Source organism: Anopheles stephensi, chromosome 3 (genome assembly GCF_013141755.1).
Source record: "Anopheles stephensi strain Indian chromosome 3, UCI_ANSTEP_V1.0, whole genome shotgun sequence".
Classification (NCBI taxonomy): Eukaryota; Metazoa; Arthropoda; class Insecta; order Diptera; family Culicidae; genus Anopheles; species Anopheles stephensi.
Window position 1 is genome coordinate 75,841,208 of NC_050203.1, and position 19,223 is coordinate 75,860,430.

The 19,223-nt window shown below is 45.3% G+C and overlaps 2 protein-coding genes across 13 annotated transcripts in view; both read right to left on the reverse strand.

Moving 5' to 3' along the window:
- LOC118510785 (protein sickie) overlaps positions 1-11,156 on the reverse strand; it is a 292,680-nt gene extending 281,524 nt beyond the window's left edge. The window contains exon 1 of one of the 3 annotated variants that reach the window (XM_036053077.1): positions 8,671-11,156. The gene's annotated coding sequence lies outside the window, so the exon portion shown is untranslated. Of the gene's footprint in view, positions 1-8,429 lie in introns of all 3 variants that reach the window. The other 2 variants (XM_036053078.1, XM_036053076.1) reach the window with 2 other exon arrangements.
- A 139-nt stretch (positions 11,157-11,295) lies between these two features.
- Positions 11,296-19,159, reverse strand: LOC118510786 (1-acyl-sn-glycerol-3-phosphate acyltransferase alpha-like). 10 transcript variants are annotated; one of them, XM_036053085.1, is made up of 8 exons: positions 19,010-19,158; positions 17,981-18,276; positions 17,802-17,904; positions 13,688-13,866; positions 12,873-13,006; positions 12,616-12,797; positions 12,337-12,502; positions 11,296-12,259 (listed from the first exon to the last, which is right to left on the reverse strand). In XM_036053085.1, exons 4-8 carry the CDS (start codon positions 13,864-13,866, stop codon positions 12,099-12,101), a joined length of 822 nt encoding a protein of 273 aa, XP_035908978.1. In that variant the 5' UTR covers positions 17,802-17,904; positions 17,981-18,276; positions 19,010-19,158; the 3' UTR covers positions 11,296-12,098. The 10 variants fall into 10 exon arrangements, with proteins under 10 accessions (XP_035908978.1, XP_035908981.1, XP_035908977.1 ...); XM_036053088.1 differs by lacking the exon at positions 17,802-17,904 and having other exon boundaries at positions 19,010-19,159; XM_036053084.1 differs by having other exon boundaries at positions 17,802-18,276.
- Between the last annotated feature and the right edge of the window lie 64 nt (positions 19,160-19,223).

Here is a 19,223-nt window from a genome sequence, read left to right on the forward strand (position 1 = left end):
GTGGAGCAACGAACACGCTTCTTGTAGCTCCATCTATCGGCTGGTATAAAAAGCATCGAGCAACTAGCACCGCATTCGAATGAAGATGCTTCTTCTACCCTCCTAAATGGTCGATTACATTCGTGGCTTAATGCAAAATTGCAATAATTTTTCACTTTTCACTTCTCACATTTCGCTTTCGACTTTTCACTTTCATGATATCTTCCATATTTCTTCGCTCTCTCTCTCTCTCTCTCTCTCTCTTTTTATTTTCATTGATTTCTAGCGCAATACACTTGCTTCTTCTTTTATTTCTCTATCTCATCTTACACTTTCACTTTTCACCCTCGGCTTACATTCCTCAGCTTACACTGGTGGTGAGGAAACGATGATGATGATGATGTGTGGCCATTTATTATATTTATTGCACACTCCCTCAGTAAACTCATGACTTCGAAAACATTCCACCACTAGCACCAGTAACAGAAGTAGTAGCAGTAATAGCACAGTGTGACTCCCTTCTACAACTGGAAACGAACTTCAAGAACGAGCTGCAATACATTCTCCGATCGCACAAAACACCTCCATCACCTTCAGTAACGCCCTTATATCACGCTGATCCCTTTTATTGCCTTCAGTGGCAGAATTTATATCACTTTCGCGCGACTCAGGTCTTCCACTGCCGGCGCTCATCTTCACTGCAATTCGATGGGAGGTGAAGTCAGCATCGTTGTGCAGCGTTGTTTTCACCTTCGTCGTGGAAAGTTTGTGCCTGCAACGAAGCAAGAAAAAAGAGGAGATCGTGGAAAATCAATGAGTGCACAAAAATCCATTCCTAAATTACAGTGATCAATTTCGGAACAAACGCAGACCAAGAAAGAAGAAAGATCGGCAACTAGTTTCAAGATTTCGCATGGTAACGATTCTCAAAGAGCTTAGAGGTAACAAATCGGAAGTAATTTTATTGTATTAAGATACCATTTCAATTGGAAATTGCGATTGATTTTGAATCAAATCGGACTTGTCTAATGTACCCTTGAAGAGAAAGAAGGGAATAACTTCAAGAAACTATTCCAGTATCAGCTTCTCTTGAGGCTACCAGCTAGCATTCTCCGAAACAATTCTCCTCGCAAAACCATCACGTGCTAATTTGACAATAAATATAACCCCATCGACATTTTCCACCCAGCGATTCCCAATTAAACTCACCAACCGAATCACACCCATAACAACAAAATCGCTCTGCGTTATCCTCGAAGTTTCCGACAGAGCCAAGCCAGAGTCTTATCACTGCTGCAATACTTATATATCACTCCTACCTTCAATTACCTTTAATTAAGCCATAAATAAGCGTCCATTGCGCACCGTACAAGACCACAATTGGTTGTCGTATTGCACGTTTATGCTGCTGGAAGATGAGACTATGTAGCCCAGATACTAAGCCTAACAGTTACCACAAAGCTTAACCTGGTGATTTCGTGAAGAAGAGGTGAAAGGAAGATTTGAAACAAAAGCTATGAGTTTATCACAAAATTCTGTCTCTTGTTTGATAATTCTTCTTAAATCTTCATCAAAAACTTAGAAGCAATCACAGCGTAGTTCGGAAAACCGTTGCCTGTTTGCCATAGCAACCGTTACGCCTAAAAGTATGCAATCTCCAATCGTTGGCAACCATTTTACAGATTTCATCCGACGGCTCAAACCTCAGAAGATATCGATGAGCAGACAAGTAACGGATAGAAGAAACCGGTTTTAATCAATCGAATTGTATTTCCAGATCCACCTTTTCCCATGCAACATCCTTCAAAGCCTGTATATGTTAAGGACTCTCCATCTAAAAGAAGGAGATCTTCTCGTAGGGACTTGCAAGCTTTCTACACTTTTAATTTGCAACGCTGATCGTGTCGTGTCGGTTCTCTGTTCTCCCACAAGACTGGACCGCTTCTTTACAGGTGTCGCGGCTCTACACTCTCCGGGTGTAGTTGTCCATTTGTCACATTCGGTCACAATTTATTTCCGACGAACAAACGAGGTTAGATGAAAGCAATTTATCAACCGAGACACCTAGACACGGTCCTTACAAGGCTTTTACCGAATGAATGGCGCCAAGGGAAGGAAAAGGCATTCTTCTCATTGTTGATTCATTTTCATTAAATTCTTTTACACTTCCACCCGTACTTCCCGCAGCTTAAACGCGAGGGTGAAAGATTTCATGTTCTCAGCAGTTTTTCCAACCTCCGCAAAACAGGTTCTACTAAAATAGGGGAACTTCAACCGAGAGCGTGCTGGGACGGGGAGTTCCAGTAGACGGACCCACTTTTATGTATGCAAAATGTAAACTTTTCTTTAATTACATTATTTCGATTCGTTCATTGTAAACATAATTACGATCGTTTGTTAACGGCCCCCATTCTCCCTGGTTCCTGACGCCTCCTTCAAACACGCTCCCAAAAGAAAGCCTTACACTTGTCCGTTTGTGTGAAATTTCCACCCCAACAAGAGAAAGCCTAGACCAGCCCATGAGTCGATACAATCGAAGTAAACACTTAACACTCAATTTCTTACTTCAATTTCGATTCCACATTGTGTGCCCGGACACTGCCCTGAAGCTACGGGATGAATATTTTACGGCCTGTTCGCCCTCCACACTGCTCAACACGGAAGCGAATCAAGTCAGGTGCAATCGTTACCATGTGGATGAAGTCACGCTTCCTTGGCTCATTGACGCTCGCTCTCTCACGCAGTGGAGCAACGGAAAATTAAACAACCGAAACGCAAGTGCAGCGGATGCAACCGGCGAGCACGCGTATGGTTGCACACTTCCCCAACGGGACTCGCACCGCGGTTAGATCGATTTTTCCCGTAAACAATTTTATTTCCCATCCAACTGGGGTGATTGCGAACGATGTAGAGCAAAAATAGAAGCAAACAAAATCATGCTTCACCGTCCATTCTGTGGCCCACTCAGGATGCTTTTTTCGGTAAATTCCACCCAGGATGACTCATTACACCTGTCGGGGAAAACCCTCTGAAATACAGCAGGGATGCTGATGCAGGGGACACCGTGTCTCTAGTTCACCACAAATCTCTAGACTGGTCATCGAGACCCTTTTGCCACGGCAAGGTGCCTGTCCACCATCGAGAGTAAGGTAATATATTTTTCGATTTGGAATTTGGGGAATTGGTTGCAAGTGTCCCTCAGGTGTTGGAACAAAAACCCAACGACGAGTGGTACTCTAGAAACACTCACTCACTCACTCGTTCCCCTCGGTATTGGTTTTGAACCGCTCTTGCTCCTGAGTTTAGAATGTGATTGGCATAAATTTGCATTTCAAATAGCCAGGGCAAATGCAGATTGTGTGTTGCAGGTTGGTCAAAGGGGGAAGTTGTCGAGTCGATCATTTTGCTATTAATAGTCTTCTGAGTAAAAAAAATGGATAAATTAATGAAGGGTGATATGAGTAGAACTTTAGATAAATATTCTATTACGCTTAAATTAAAAAAAAAATCAAACCAAATTTCATCACGAATAATATTCAAACAAACTCCAGGCTTTCCCCAAAATCAATTTAAACCAATTTACGAAACACAAACAACCGCCACAAAAAACCTCCCAAAACACTCAACACATAGACAGATCCGGCATTTCCCCAAGCATTATATTTAATAACGCATACAAAAATACACAATGAACCGCATTCCACCGGCTGCAGCTGGCCTACCGGAAGCTGGAATGCTTAACAAATGCACACACACACATACTTTGTGCGTACCTTGACCACGAGAAAAACCACGCACACAGTTTACAGGTGCGTGAAAATGATAGATGAAGGCTTTTCCATCACCCGCCCGAGCTAGCAGCGCTTCACGGTTGGAACATTGATTATACAATGAAGCACAGTAAAAAAGTGCATCATGCAGCTGGCAACTGGGCACGGGAAAAGCGGTCAACAACCCGCCCCTCGTCAACTCGGGGAAAAAAAAGGAAGCAACAACCGACGACGACGACGACGGTCCGGGACGACCGATGGCGCCATATGGAGTATGCACTGTTGCGTAAATTAAAATTGTCGGCCACTTGCTGTTGTTGCCGCCGGCCTGTTTTACCCCTTTTCATTTGCATCCCTTTGTCCCTCCTATATCCCTATATCCTATAGCTCCGTCAAAAAGGGAGGTCAGTGAAGCAATCAGCGCTCACAGCAAACCGTCCGTAAGAATGGCGCTCAATCGTATCGCGCACACATATTGGCTTATCCTTTCGATTTACGGCCACCTCCACAACCCGGCCCGATGGCTGTAATTTATAATTAACAACGAAATGTGTACTGAAAGGCGTCCTTATTACATCAACAATCGAAATAAACAAACAAGAAAAGGGAAGTAGCCGGACAAACGCGAAAACAATAATCACTTAATTAATCCATTTCTCAATAGGGTCGTAATTGAAATGCTTACCTCTGAGTCGATTCTGGACCAATCGACAATTAATAATCGACAGCGCGATGAATGGGGAGGTTTTGTGAAGGTTGTGAGCGACATTTTTCATATCGATTGCTGTCGACGTGGAGCGATTGTTGCTATGTGATGGCGTGTCCGTTGAGGGAATGAATGATTTCTTCGTCCTTGAATGGCGACTGGACACGAAGAAGCAATTCTTTGTATTCAAGCAGTTTAAGGACGACCAATATACTAATCAATGGATGTTCTTCCTGATTGAAAAAAAAAGATTTTTTCAAAGTAAAAGGTCGATTTGGTTTCGAAATTCCAAATTATATTTAAAAGCTAAATAAAAATGTTTTTTTTTCACGATTCGTTCCATTTCCCACCAAATCGTTTTCCAATCAATTAAAAGCGCTTCCCCTTCTAATCCAAATTAAATTCCCATTGGCCAACCCGAAACATCGCTAACGGCTTATTATGATCGCTTCTAATCACCTTTCCGGCTGCAAACGGACGATTGACTTCTACCAGGCGATCTTCCCAGCCAAACGGCCAAAATCCTCTAACTCGCTTCCTTTGCCATTTCACAGCTGCTTTCCCTCATCGGGTTAGCACGTTTCTTCTTTAATCGGAAAAAAGGGAAACCCACAAACTTCCCTTGATTCTCTCTCCCTCTCCGCAGGGAAGGATTTTTTCGTTGGTGAACCGAAATTGCCCCACGTGTCGTCTGGTTGTTTTATTTTTCAATTACCCTTTTCACCCTGGCACGATGCAATGGTTTGTCCCTCGATCGAAACGTCGTACGGTGCTGAATATACCCAATTTAGATAGAAAAGAAAAAAGAAGGAAGCAAATGTCTAGCCCAGCTTCCACCTTATCCCAACGCGACCACCGTTCAAACCATGGTCGACTGCTGCTGCCGCCGCTACTACTACTACTGCTTGCGCCGGAATGCCTTTGATTGCCATTATAAGCGCCATTATCCTTGAAGTCAAACGAGAGAGAGAGAAAAAGGAAAAGCTCAAGATGACTTCATGCAGCTCAAGCGACATTAAAGGGACAAATCTGGAAGAAATCCAAGAAAAGGAGGGAAGGCCCAAAAAACGATTTCCATTTTCACTTTCTTCTCAACGAAGCGATTCTCTCGCCCGAACGATAAGGGTTAATGTGATCGTGGAGAAAGTGATCAACATTCTCCGTTTCGCATTGGCGCACTTTTATCACCATCCAGAGGTTAAGAGTTGTGACGTTGTAGAACACCTTCAAATTCATCCATCTCGAAAAGGAAGCCTTCTTCTCTTATCGGGCTAGAATTTGACAACATTTGTTTCTCACCTGGAATCACTAAATTACCATTGCGGTACTTCAATTTTCATAAATTCAAATACCTCTTCGCACACAAAAAAGGACACTCTAAAGTATATGAAACGACCACTTTCTAAGGAAAGGTTCATGCTGTCGGTCTGTTTCCCGTCCATAAGCTAGTGTACAGTGGCCATGAAGCCCAAATCCACTTACCCTTATGTATCGTTACCGTTCAACCATCTGTGAGCCTGGCAGCCAGCGAAAAAAACCTCCGTATTACTTAAAATAAAATTTAATGGCGGATGTAATTTTGGACCCACCTTTACGCCATCCGACCGACCGGCTAGCCAGCCAGATAAATGGTCGCACGGTGGGCATCCATTTCATTTATTCCCACTCGAGGCACACAACTCTCGTCCGCTTTGCTTTTGCGTTCCTTGGCACGGCCCGGCGAGACAAGAACGATACGGATGAGTAAGGTCTAACACCGTGTTAACATTTTTCGTGTGCGAACAATTTATGCCGGAGTGCAATGTTTTACCTTCCCTACTATCTGGGTTTTATTTTATAATTCTTTTCATAAGAATAAAATTATATTTTCCCGTGTGCGACACGGTGTTGTGATTTTATTTCTACTCTAGAGAAGGAACGACTTAGGGATGGAGGAGATAATCGCTCACAAAATCTGAGATTTATTCCAAAGTTTTGTGCCACCCCACGTGGCTCGAGCACTCCAAAGCGACATGATGTAATAAAGATATTTAAAGTGACTTTGCGCTTTTTTTCTCTTCTTTGAGAAACGAGTCCCTCGCATAGGAAAAACACATGAATTCCTTATCAAGCGAACTCTAACAATGTGACCACTTGTGGTGTTTCTATCGTCTATTCCCCCCCACATCGATGCATAATATTTTGCTGCTAGCTTATCTAAGTATCTTAATACAGTTGCAACAACGATTTCACAGAGGGGTCCGCTCAGGATTATCATCTTGATCAATCGCCCATTCGTTGGCAGTGTGTCATGCAGTTTATTAACAGGGAGAAAATATTTGTGACAGATATTGTAAACGGATATGATAATTGAGCAATGAAATCACTCATAGCAATTGCTTATTTTTATAACTGTTCACCAATTGATACCAACGTTCGATTTATATAAATTAACTAAAAACACAGATTTGAATAAAATAAAAATTCATAATGAGGTAAATAAAACATCAACATAATACTAACCTTGGCTCTCGTCTTTCCGGCTTCTTCTGCTATTCCTTTTTTGTATCCAATAATAGTATCGATCCACTGCAATATGCTCTTCCCTGCTTTTCTCATTCGATTTTTCCTCTTTGATTGTTGTGCGACACACACGTGTTTAGTTTCACTTTCCAAACCATCCACACAAAGCCGAAGCCCACACGGTGATAAATCAAAACTTATTTGCTCCTTCGCTTGAGCACAATAGCATCCAGCAAACGATCACGCACAATGACACCAACCTGCATACACCGACCGACCGGCCTAGACGTCACACAGCAAGACCCACGCGAAACAGGATGCCCTTGCATCTCAATACACCGGCCGCCCCGGTTAGCATTCGCGACAGTAATCCGAAACGCACATTCGCACCGGCAAAGGAACAAACACACACACCTCTCCACAGTGTGTGGGCTCCAATATACGATCAATGATTAATGGAACAAATATCTCAACGCACAAGCCCACACGCGAGTAGGTAGATCGGATCCACATTTCTACTGCAGTAGCATCCTGAGCACAGTAAAGCAGAGCGCGAACCCGAGCTCAAGGACCATCTCAGGAACGTAACGTGGCGCCCTGGATTCATTAACCACACAGGGCACGTACTCGGTACTCGAACGGAGGGATGCTACTGCTAGAAGGATGCACTTTTTAGCTTCCCGTAACACTAACCTAACCGTATTGGACGAAAAACGACAAACAAGGACGAACCGTCGTCCGTACGGAAAAACTCTGAACACCAGCAGTGGTTCACCTCGCCGGCCGACGGTCGATTCACTACTGAGGCCCATTGAGTATTCGCGTGCGCTATGCGGAAAATGCGCTTCCCTCAATCGGAATGTTGTTTACAAATCGTAGCTTTTTCCTTTCACCTAGAGACGGCCGAAAAACTCCGAGGGAAATGAGTTCCATTCTTACTCTCTCCCCTCGCGCTCTCTCGCGAGAGAAAACACCTAAAAGTGAGCAAAAACCGTCTGTAAACAGAGAATGAGTTCCAACTCAAACGGACCGGCCGGTATTTCCGGCATTCGCCAGTCTCATCACCCCCCAGAAATGTGACACCGTACGCTCGTGGGGTACGCTCGTGCCTGCCACCGTTATGCGGGTGTTGTCAAATGTAGGAACAAAAAAAAAAACGATGCGAAGGCGACACAAAATACGTGCGTGTGCGCTGTTTGAATTTTTAGAAAGGCATGGTGGTAATTCGTGGAATATTTTCGGTTTGTTCCGGCAAGGTTTGCTGGTGGCGCTCGATGTTTGTGCAGGCGTGATTGTTGTGCCGGATGTGTGCTAATCATACACACACCGGAAGAAAATAAAATGGCACAAGGACACACGTGAAGGGATTTAAAGGGACGAACCTCTCTATTTTTTCCCCCAGTCGATCAGTTAATGGAAACTCAGACTCAAAATGATAAAAATAAAACATGCCTTAACAATATTATCCTTACCTTTAACGCCTTAGATAGTAAAAAAAAAAAACTCCAAAACAAGCGGAACTCCTGTACCACTCATCACATGTTTGATTTATCCTACCAACACATCGAAATGGCCACGCCATTTAACTCTACCACAGTTTCACTTGATTCCTCGCCCGAGAAAACAACACACTTTTGGCTTACTTTTCAAGCCTTAAACTCGTTTCCTTACTACTTTCCCTATCACAAACAGCTTCAATTATGATTTTCTTACAAAATTTCCCTGAAAATCGCTGTATTTTCTTCTCAATTTCACATTTTACACGACGCGACGCGATCCCGACCAAACCACCGACAACGACGACACCGACAGACTGCAATCGATCGCTTGTGTGATGATCGATTGCGTGCCTTGATCGCACTAACACCACCAACAAGGGGAACTGATAAGCCGAGCTTACTCTCTATGCTGTACGCACTCGGGCTGCACTGTATCGGTATCTGTTTTTGTTTTTGCATTGGATAGTGTTGCTCTCTCTCTTTCTCGCTCATCTTAGGTTGATAAACAGATCGGCTAGTGCATAGTGAAGCACGTGCGTATTGGCCAAATATTCTATCTGGTGTCGATTAAGTGAGGTTAAGTCAAACCAACTTGAAACTTTTTCTTCCTTTTCTTTCTTATCCTTTGAATGTTTAAACCCTTTTATTGAGGATACAGTAGCTCTTCCAGCAAACTATCCCTCCACCAAAGAGCAGGGATCTACTTAACCTTACCTTATCCTTCCTGTCCTGGCAAGTCAACGATCGTTTCCTTTTCGTATCCCGAATGGATACGCTTCCCTTTTTAGATAAGCGAGAACAGAATCATCCCGAATCCTTCACATTCGTTTTTTTGAATTGAAAATGACGCCCCGAATATCCATTTCCATCGGGTGTGAACTTTATCCTGCAGACGTTATCAAACGTACGAGGGAGACCTTTTCAAAGGTTCAAACTTAGTGGGGAGAAGGCAACGAAACATCCAACAACCAAATGAACACCTTCGGCCCGCCCCCGAAGAACCCATTCCAGGGCGAAAGTCATTACGGTTCCCAGAAGATGAGAAATGAAACATACAGCAGGTCCTTTTGCTGTCCCTTCTCACCGTGACACAGGGATCATCAAATACACAATGAAGTCTCCGGTCTCCCCACCGCCCTGACTCTCACACAGAAATACCGCAAAAGTATTTCCGAACGACTCTTCATCCTCCGGTACGGGCGGAGAACCACACATCTCCTGCGTGGAAAGTGAAAACGACAAGGGAAATTCCACCGAGAGTCGTAAAAACCGCCCAACCTCACACAACCTCACAGGTATAGGCCTCCGGAAGGGAAAGGTTATAATTTCACCCTCCTAGTTTCGGAGTTGCGGTTTGCCGCCCGAACGCACCGCACCCCCCCCCCAGATTCGAATGCCAAGATGTCAATTTCACACAAATATGCACTCATTTCGGCCCGGAGAACCTGTCGATTGCATGTCTTGTCGCCCTCGCATTTAAGTGCCACAGTTTTGGCACGTGTCAAACGAAAATTAGGGAAAATAGTTTTGCGGACTTTTTCCGGATATTCCGGACGCCACAAGACGGTGCGTTGAGAGAGAGACGAGAGGGAAGGTATTGGCTGTGATGAGATTAGAATAGCTTTGAGGTGAGGACAATGGGCTAGTTGGATAGCTGGGGAGTAAATTAAAAAATTACCCTTATGCAGACAAACAGTATGGACACGATTGGTTGTCACTTCACGCAACACCCTCTCAATATCTGGAACCACAAAGGGCCAGGATAAGGGGCGAAGATGAGATGTTATTACGCGCGTCGAGTGTTATCCTCCATCTTAGTTCTAGTAGACAAACAGATAATAACATCATCTTCAATGTCCAGTTCCACAACACCGGGATGTTACGCCCCTAACGCCTCTATTAAACCACCAGCTCAACCATCACCCTACTCAGCGGCACGTTGTCTTCAACCTGACAAGTGTCCGGGACTTCATCCTTGCCTGTGTTTACCCAACAATACCAATAACGTCCACCTCTTTTTTCGCAAAACATTTCCTGCAAATCATTAGTCACAATCCCTCTCCTCTCTCTCTCTGTTTGTGGTAGTCCTCCGCATCGAGCCAGGTCTAGGGAGCATCATTAATCAATGTGAGTAAATCACAATTGACGGCACAATTACATCAATTTGCCTTCTTCATGCATCGCTCGCATTTGCAATTAGGGGTAGGTAATTGCGGTTGAAGGAATTCCTGTTTTTGTTTTGCTTCTTCCAGCTTCATTCAATGTCACCGACATCAACATTCAATTGGGCAGCGATTCTAGACGTGGAAGAATCTTGTCCAAGAAGTTTTTTTTACCTACATTTGTTTCAGATATCAGTTAGCACTTTGTTTTTTTGGATTAATCCTGTGGGAAACATGTTCGTCCGTCCTTATCTAGTTCTCCTGACGAAGGCTTGATTTTGTACATCGTTGTTTTCTACCTTCTGTATCACTAACCAATGATAGTACCCTAATTGAAGGCCACCTTAACTCCATCTCCCTCTCTAGTACCCAAGTTGTACATTTTTCAGTGAAATTGATTTCTTCCTCTCAGTGCTCGCCCTACTTACCTGTGTCTGTGCACCGCTATTCTTTCACGGAAAGCCCCTTAAACCCTAGCAAAGTGCCACGGATTTTCGCTCGGATACAGAGGGATGAAGGAAATTCCTACGAGGGCAATAAACTGCCTCCTGCCGTTCGTGTTGGGATTTCGTACTTGCGTTGCTCCGCTACAGCGGAACATAATCTTATGCCCTTTAGGACACGACGAAGTTCTCATTCTCCATACAACCTCTATCACGCATTCACTCTCCACTGCGTTAGATCTTTGCATCTCGTTTTAATGTATTATCACATTTAACGTACGACGACATTTTGGGCGTCGTGTACGTCACATCCGCATACACCTTTGCTTGTACTACAAACTGTTCTACCCCCCCAGGTTTGTGCGTTCATCTGCTCGCTCTCCTTCTCCACCTGGCTTACCGTACTAATGCGAACCTGCTCCCTGCCCTAAACGCTATAGGATTTGCTTTGTTCTTTCGAATAAAATTCTTATCTTGCTAAAGTATGTACCTTGTACGCTATTTACAAGCCAGTATTGTTTCACACACACACGGTGTCTTGATTGATCGTAGCGAGTTGGACTTGAAACTTTGAACCTCTTTTTCCCCTGATCTGATTTGATAATGGCGGATCTCGCGCGCACGCGCGTCTCTTTGTCTTACACTATACACAGGAACAATAGAGTCTCTGAGGAGAGGAAGATAGATAGGGGACGAAAGAATAGGGGAGAAAACATCTCCAAACCCTGGAACCGCGAGTGCAGGAGATGATGGAGAAGATGTTTTTTTTTTGGTTGGAAGAGACAGACAACGAAATTCCTCGTTGGATGGCTTTCATACAAAATAGATAGTAAAAAAATAAACGAACGGGCCACTATTAAGCTCTCGGTTGCTGAAGGAGGAGTTGTGGTTGTTGTTGTTCTCGTTTCTTGATGAGGTGATGTGGTGACGATCGCTGCCTCTGCTCTACACTTCTGCCTAACCCTAATGAAGATCCGCGCGGAGCATAATGCTAACATGCTTCGTTTTTGTGCTGCTGCTGCTGGACACAATACCTTCTAGTGTACCTCACTAATATTGTTAATCGATAGCGATTCCTCCGACAGTTGCTCGTACTCGCGCTGCATCATCTTCTGTACCCGCTCCATTAGCTCTGGAATGTCGTCCTTCGTTAGCCCAGCGCAAGGAACTTCAGGAAGAATTTTGATAATGTTTTGTCCTACAACGATAAGCATTAGACCATCATTACCAGTCCAGTGATTGCACTTCAAGCACGGTGACGAGTGTGTACTTTACCTCGATTGAAAATCTTTGCGTTGGATTTTAGAAAATGGTACTTGGAAATGACCACCGGTTGAATGAAGGCTTGCGATTCAACGGCCACGTGGAAGGAGCCCTTCTTGAACGGTAGCAGCCTGTCACCGTTGCCTCGCGTTCCCTCGGGGAAGAAAAGTAGCTTCGCCTGTCAGGGAAACCGAGCGAGTGAAAGAAAAGGTCGTGTCAGTATGTATCATGCACGGAAGTCGGAGGCGCGGCGGACGGTTTCCGTTCCACTTTGATAGCGGCTGCCCCTACCTGTTTCTCGTTGATGGCCTTTGCTTCCTTGTTGATGACACTCTTGGCTGAATCACGGTTCTGCCGATCGATAAACAGTGTGCCCCAGAGCCAGCAGGCCAATCCGAACGGGAACATGTACAGAACCTCCTTTTTCGCGACCACCGTCGACCGGCCCATGATGGGCCAAAGCTCAGCCAGCACTGTAAATAGTAGTTAAGGTAAAGATACAGTCATAGACATGTTGTTGCGGCTGCTTGTAGTTGGTCTATCCATACCAATCAAGTCCAGTGCGCTTTGGTGATTCATCAGCACCACTCCACCATGGTTTCGTTGAATGTTTTCTTTGCCACGCACCGTAAACGATGCTCCAAGCATTTTACCGAAGCCGATGCATAAGTACGCTGGAATTCTGGGAAAGAAAAAGCGAGAGATACATTAGCCTTTACTAGCTCAGTAACTTTAAACTTCAACTAAACTAGAAACTAGTACAAAAAGCTTCAAATATTCCTGTTGCGTCGTTACAACCACCTGTGAGCCTATCAATCATACGAATTCAGCCACCATCGCCATCAACAATTCAGTTCATTACGGTTAATCTATCGAAAAGGCCATGCGTTCGTGCCCACGCTATAACGAATCATCCTGCTGCCTGGCCTGGCTCGCTCCAATGAAACCCGCTCCATGCATAATTAACGTAATCGCCCAACATCGGAAAGGGGTTTCCCGGGAAAAATATATTTGCTATCCGCGAGGGTTCCTCACTACCTTTGGCTGGAGTCACAACGCCGCCCACAAGGACGACGACCCACGTCTACGGACGACCCACGCACGCACTGTGGGGCTCAAGGATGTGTGAGAGCGTGGCGCGAAATAAATGAACCCAAAAGAAACAACACAAAACCATAACGTAGAACCTTTGTGAAATGTTCGAAACGGCAAGTCATCCCCCATCGGTGGCCTACATCGGTACTCCCCCCGAACAGGGCGGTCCAATTTTTTTTTCTCGGTGTTGTTCGCCCACTTTTCAAGAACCTGTGGCGATTTGGCTAATGGCGGAAACGTGAGTTGTTGTGTTCAACTTTTTACTTACAGCGCGTTCCGATAGTCCCGGGGCCGGAACAACATCAGTGGCACGGGACCGACGGCACACACCACCGAGAAGGCGATGAAGCAGAAGAACTTGAAGTAATAGCGCGCCGTCGACGACAGCGTGATGATGAAGAACGCCATGAAGGCCAAACCGAGCAGCTCACCGTTCGACGTGGTCATCTAGAGGGTGGGAAGATTTAAGCCAACAATTAGTATCGCGCATCACCTTCGCACTACCAAAACATCGGAAGCTAATAGGAGTAATATCACAATTTATCACACCGACTCCCGAATCAATTACGTCAAACGTCAACTACCCGCAGCTGAAGCAGCTTCACACTTGCGATCGCTAATTACACTCACACAACAAGCATGGCGCTTCTCGGAGCAAAAAAAGCAGATGGACGCCGGTCACCACCAACTTCACTCATTAACAGCACCCGACACGACCGATCATCAGCCGTATAAACAAGTACGTCGCGCTACAGACTGAGCCGCATTTCTCGAGCCGGGTTCCCAAGTCCAGCACGACGACGATGACGCTGTGGACCACGCGGTCCGATAGTGATAGCTTTGCGATATTTCGACCATTCCCCGTCCCCAATGATTAGAAAGTGCGTTGCCTCTTATCACAGCGCTGCTCTAGCCCCTATATTACCATTCAGGTGGTTCAAACAGGTGGGAACCTGGCCGTTGATAACAGCTCGAAAAGCAGATATTTCGTAAGTTTTGTCTGAGCGCGATAAGGTCTTCGTCGATCTTTGTTTACTTTGCGATTTATTCCAGTATTGTGGTTCAATTCAAACTCTAGTCTCCTCCGTTGCGGGTCCTTGACCCAATATCCCAACCATCTCATAGGTTCCATTTTGCACATACCCTCAGTAATTCGATTAACCTAACCAACTTCAAAATCGGCCAATCAACCGACAATGGCATGCACCGACCACTTACTGTATTTCTATATTTACCGTGCTGCAGACAGACCCAGCAGCCGCCCTCCAATAAGCAAAACTGGAGCCACAAAATTAACTTCACTTAAAGGCAATCCACGCCACGGCACCGATACCTCCCAAAAGGACCACAGCGATCTTGCACAAAACACGTGAAGCATCTGCGCCCTGACAGACGCAGAACGACACAAGAAGAAAAGCCATTGTGCCGCCGCCGCACATTGCACTAATGCGATTAATCCGATAAAAAAGTTTCGCGCAAACTCTCGGCAGGAGGCGTCGATAACTGGGCCCGCGATAAAGGAAAGCAATGGCCGCAAAGTGGTAAAGAAAGGACAGATTTTAAACAGTGCCAAAATTGCGATCGTTGATAAGCGGTAAGCCGGCCGGCCAGATCCAGCCTATCTTAATATTCTGATAGGTGGAGGAGGTGTGTGCCGGTACTAATCCTTCACCTTTGGCGTAGGAAACTGAGGATTTGGGGCCCGCCATGCCTTTCTGGACATCCCGGCAATGCATCGGGACTTAGCTAAGGCCGTTGAAGGTCGCACGGGCGAGAGTGTTGGGTTCAAAGTTCCAAAAAGGGTGCTTCAACACGCACGCACAGCCATCACTTTGTTCATCGGAGCTTAAAGATGTGGGACATGCGACGACCACACCACACGCCATCGACATTGGGTAGATACGATCTAATCAAGACATTATGGCCCGGAAATTGCCCACTGATCATTGGAGGTTCCCACGAGATAGCGTTTACGGCAAACTACCCCGAATCACACGTCTTTTATCACACAGCTTTTTAACACACATCATACAAACTGTTCTACACAAGTTCTAGAGTTGCTTGGTCACCTTGTCAACTATCTCCTCGTGCGCCATCGAATTCACATACGAAACTTGCGAAAACACCAAAACACGTCCACCACACACCACACGATGCAAACGAACCAGTGACACTGAGGCGAACTGCAATTACTGTTCGCCGGTCTGTACCACGCTGTACTGATAAGAGCCTGTCTGGCCAGCAGTAGCATTAGAAGCTTCCCGGCCCCGAACTCAACACTCAACCACAAAGTGCTCAAGTACAAAGTGCCAGCGCTCAGGTAAAGTGAAAGTTAGGGACGCTCGTAATTATCATTAACAAATTGGAGGTCACCCGTTTTTGGCAACGGCCCGAGCCTTCCCCGAGTTCAACAAACCATTTCTTGATGGTAAATAATTGAACTTGACGCACGCGGGGTCTGGTCTGGTGGGGGGTTATTTTGGAAAAGTACCCGTGCGCCTAACCCTACGTTCCTGCTTCCGGTGATTGTTTGTAAACATTCCAACACCGGAGTCTTCGTGGTGTGCCGGACTCCGGAGTCGTGTACTGAGGGACTGAGGTGGGTGTTGGGTCTGTGTAGAGGTACTCGAGCAGCATACGCCGTATTATGTTGCTAGGGGTAGAAAGGTGTGTTTTATCAATATTTATTGATTCGTGGCCGATAGACATTCGAGGAAGCAATGCGTACGTATTATTTCATTTCTAATCTTTTTTTTTTTTGTCAAGAAGACACGAACCGGGCACGATTGTGTTATTCACCATCGGATCGTACCACATTGCATCGGGAGGCGATGCATCATCACCGCGATGATGAACATCATCTGTGTAGCCTGGTGTGTGTGTTAGAGCGATAGAGACACGCCACACGGCACACGCCATCAACATCGCCCTTCAGCGGTGCGGCTTAGCGGGCCATGCAAACATAACACGTGATCGTCAATTGACCAATGCGCCCCGGTAGCCAAAGCCGGCGATCGGCTCGCAGTACAGTCAAGTCAACACAACACGGTTAGATGTTGGTACCTTCGGCACAATTATCACCATCCTCAGCTACCTAGGTATAGGGGTGACGTTATTTTGATACTGGAACACGCGATCCAGACCATTGCACAATCGCTACCAGACTGAGAGGAAGAAGACGCGCAAAGTAATGGCAGGTGTTCTTGAGTGGGTTATTTGATTCGGGAAGATTTTTGGCGTTCTAAGTGATAAGTGGAGTTATGTGCGATCTATATGATCTATACAACTTTATGATCAATTGCCTGTTATTTATAATCTATTGCCGTTTTACGATAGACGTGGAGACTTCTGGTCTATAGTTTTCAATATAAATCCTGGTTAAAAATTTACGACTCTGTAGCTGCTAATAATACTCAACTAATTGTAGAACTACTGCTATCTTCAATCTTAATTGTTAAGGGAATCTCATAATCATATCTAGGATACAGTTTGCATCAAACATGAGAATTTTGAAGTGGATATACTGCAAGGGAGTAGAGGCGCCCAACATTTCATAGGTCCTAGTGTCTAGACTCTAAGATTAGGTACTAATTTCACTTCTTTGGAATTACGATTTCTAGAGATCTTCGACTACCAGTCCTGGCTTGTTTGATCCTTTGGTACGAAGGATGGATTCAGATGAGTTTTGATGGTATTGACTTCCAGGTGCTTAAGCAGATAATTTACAAGGTTTAGATACGATCGATCAATAAATTAAATCAGTAGTTTAGCCCGTGGGTCAGAATGTTGAATAAAAGTCCTTGAAAGAGTAAAACTTCGACTATCAAGCAAGACTCAGTCACTAGCAGCGATCGCACAGATAAGGCGATTGGAATAAAAATTAAGCTTATTTGTCGGGCTTTCTAAACAGGTTTTACGTGCTGGTTGATTGGTGTCATTTACATGTAGAGCTCAATCTTATATCTCCCACAGCAGCCTTATATCCCTTCGGAGCATTTTTTTTTTCAACGGCACTATAACCTCTGTAGATTGAGTTCTACTAATTCTAGTTTTTCCCGATTTTGGAGCCAGAAGATCCTAAATCGTAGAAGCCAATACGAACAATTGGCTGCTACTACTTGCCACAGATTTTTGTAGAAACACTTTAGGATCGGAAGAAGTAGACGAAAGGGACCATTCCCAAGGAGAGAACCCATTGTATTAACTGATCTTATTTTCGGGAAGCTACTGATACCTTTCTACAAGTAGTGGCTTCAACATAGCATGAAGCTAACACCGGACAATCGGACCTACATAAAAGACGTCCCATCAGTCAATTTTAAAAACGTTGATCCCTTCCCCTTAAAGTTAGTATGCCAAGCTCAACCAATATCTCAACTTACCTTGACGACTTTGTTTTGGACGTCTAATTACCGATGTAAATGAGCCGTTGCAAACTGTTTGCTTGCTCCAGGCACGGTGGTAAGGTTATTTGGTACAGTCACACTATCAAAAAATCACACGCACATACACACACACACACACGAATACTAATGCACTAGTCAAATCAATCAAAACGAACCTCACACAAATGCTGACCCGATGGCGCTGCTCCACTTCACCTCCATTGGCCCACGATTCCACCGTCGCATCGATGTGACCGACACCGAACAATAAATTGTTCTAAATTTACTTCAATTCTCCGATTCCCGAGACAGACAGCCGGCAACAACAAGTCGGATTGACGAAATTCCGGTTCGTGGATGTGACGTTTGGGGGTTCGTCTACTTACTTTCCACACACGCACACACTCACTCTTTCGGATCACAGCCTGCTTTGCTCGGTATAGTGCACGTGGTTGCACAACTGCATATCCGACTAGATTGGGAGGTTGGGATGAAACGGCACACGGAGCAATGTTTATTTTCGGTACGGTGACGGACAATGGCCAGACACAGGAGACCGTGGTCGGCAAGGGTTTATTGGGTTTTTGGGATCAATGGTAGCTATTAATGGGATCTAGAGAAGGATTGGGGAACAGGTGCTGCGGTGTTGATTTACAGCTGTCCCCAGCAATGGGAGTTCTCTCAGGGGGGTTTTTAAGACAAGTCAACATGCAATGTCCTCAAACATCTCCAACGTGTGTTTACACGTGGTGCTCTCATTCTACCAACAACAGCGAGCGAAAGCTCGTGTCTAGCAGCAATTCCGGATGTCTGGCCTATGTCCGCCACAAGGATGGGACGGCGAGGATACTTCCGTGTAAGTACACAGTACTCAGATGCACTAGTGTTGGTTGAGGCCACACACCAAAACAGCCGGGAAACGTCAAACCAACCAACCAAGGATTTCCCGGTGAGGAGTGAGCTTTCGTCTCGCCGGAAAGGGAAATCACCGGTGGGAAATCCGTCTCGACGGAAAAAGTGGACACAAAAAAAAGGAAAGGAATGTGTGTGAGTGTGTGAACACTACATGCACACCTGCTGTCACTGCGCCACTAGCAACAATTAATCACTGTTGCCTATTTGTTGTTGGGCAAGAGCTTTGCTTTAGCTTTGGCACACACACACACACCGCACTTTAGTATCGAAATAGTCTTGACGAGTCTCACCACAGTCCACAAAACTGATGGCACTTGCCGCACGGCGTTCCAACACACACAAACACACACCCTAGAAGCCGTGAGTTCGCGGTCGCTACGGACGGTGGCCGTTCCGTAGCGGGGTTTCAAACGGAAATAAACACGACTGCGGGTCGTGAGCTTTCCCGAGGTCCATCATCATCTTCACCAGCTGCTGGTATGGCGCATGCGTACAGTGAAGGAC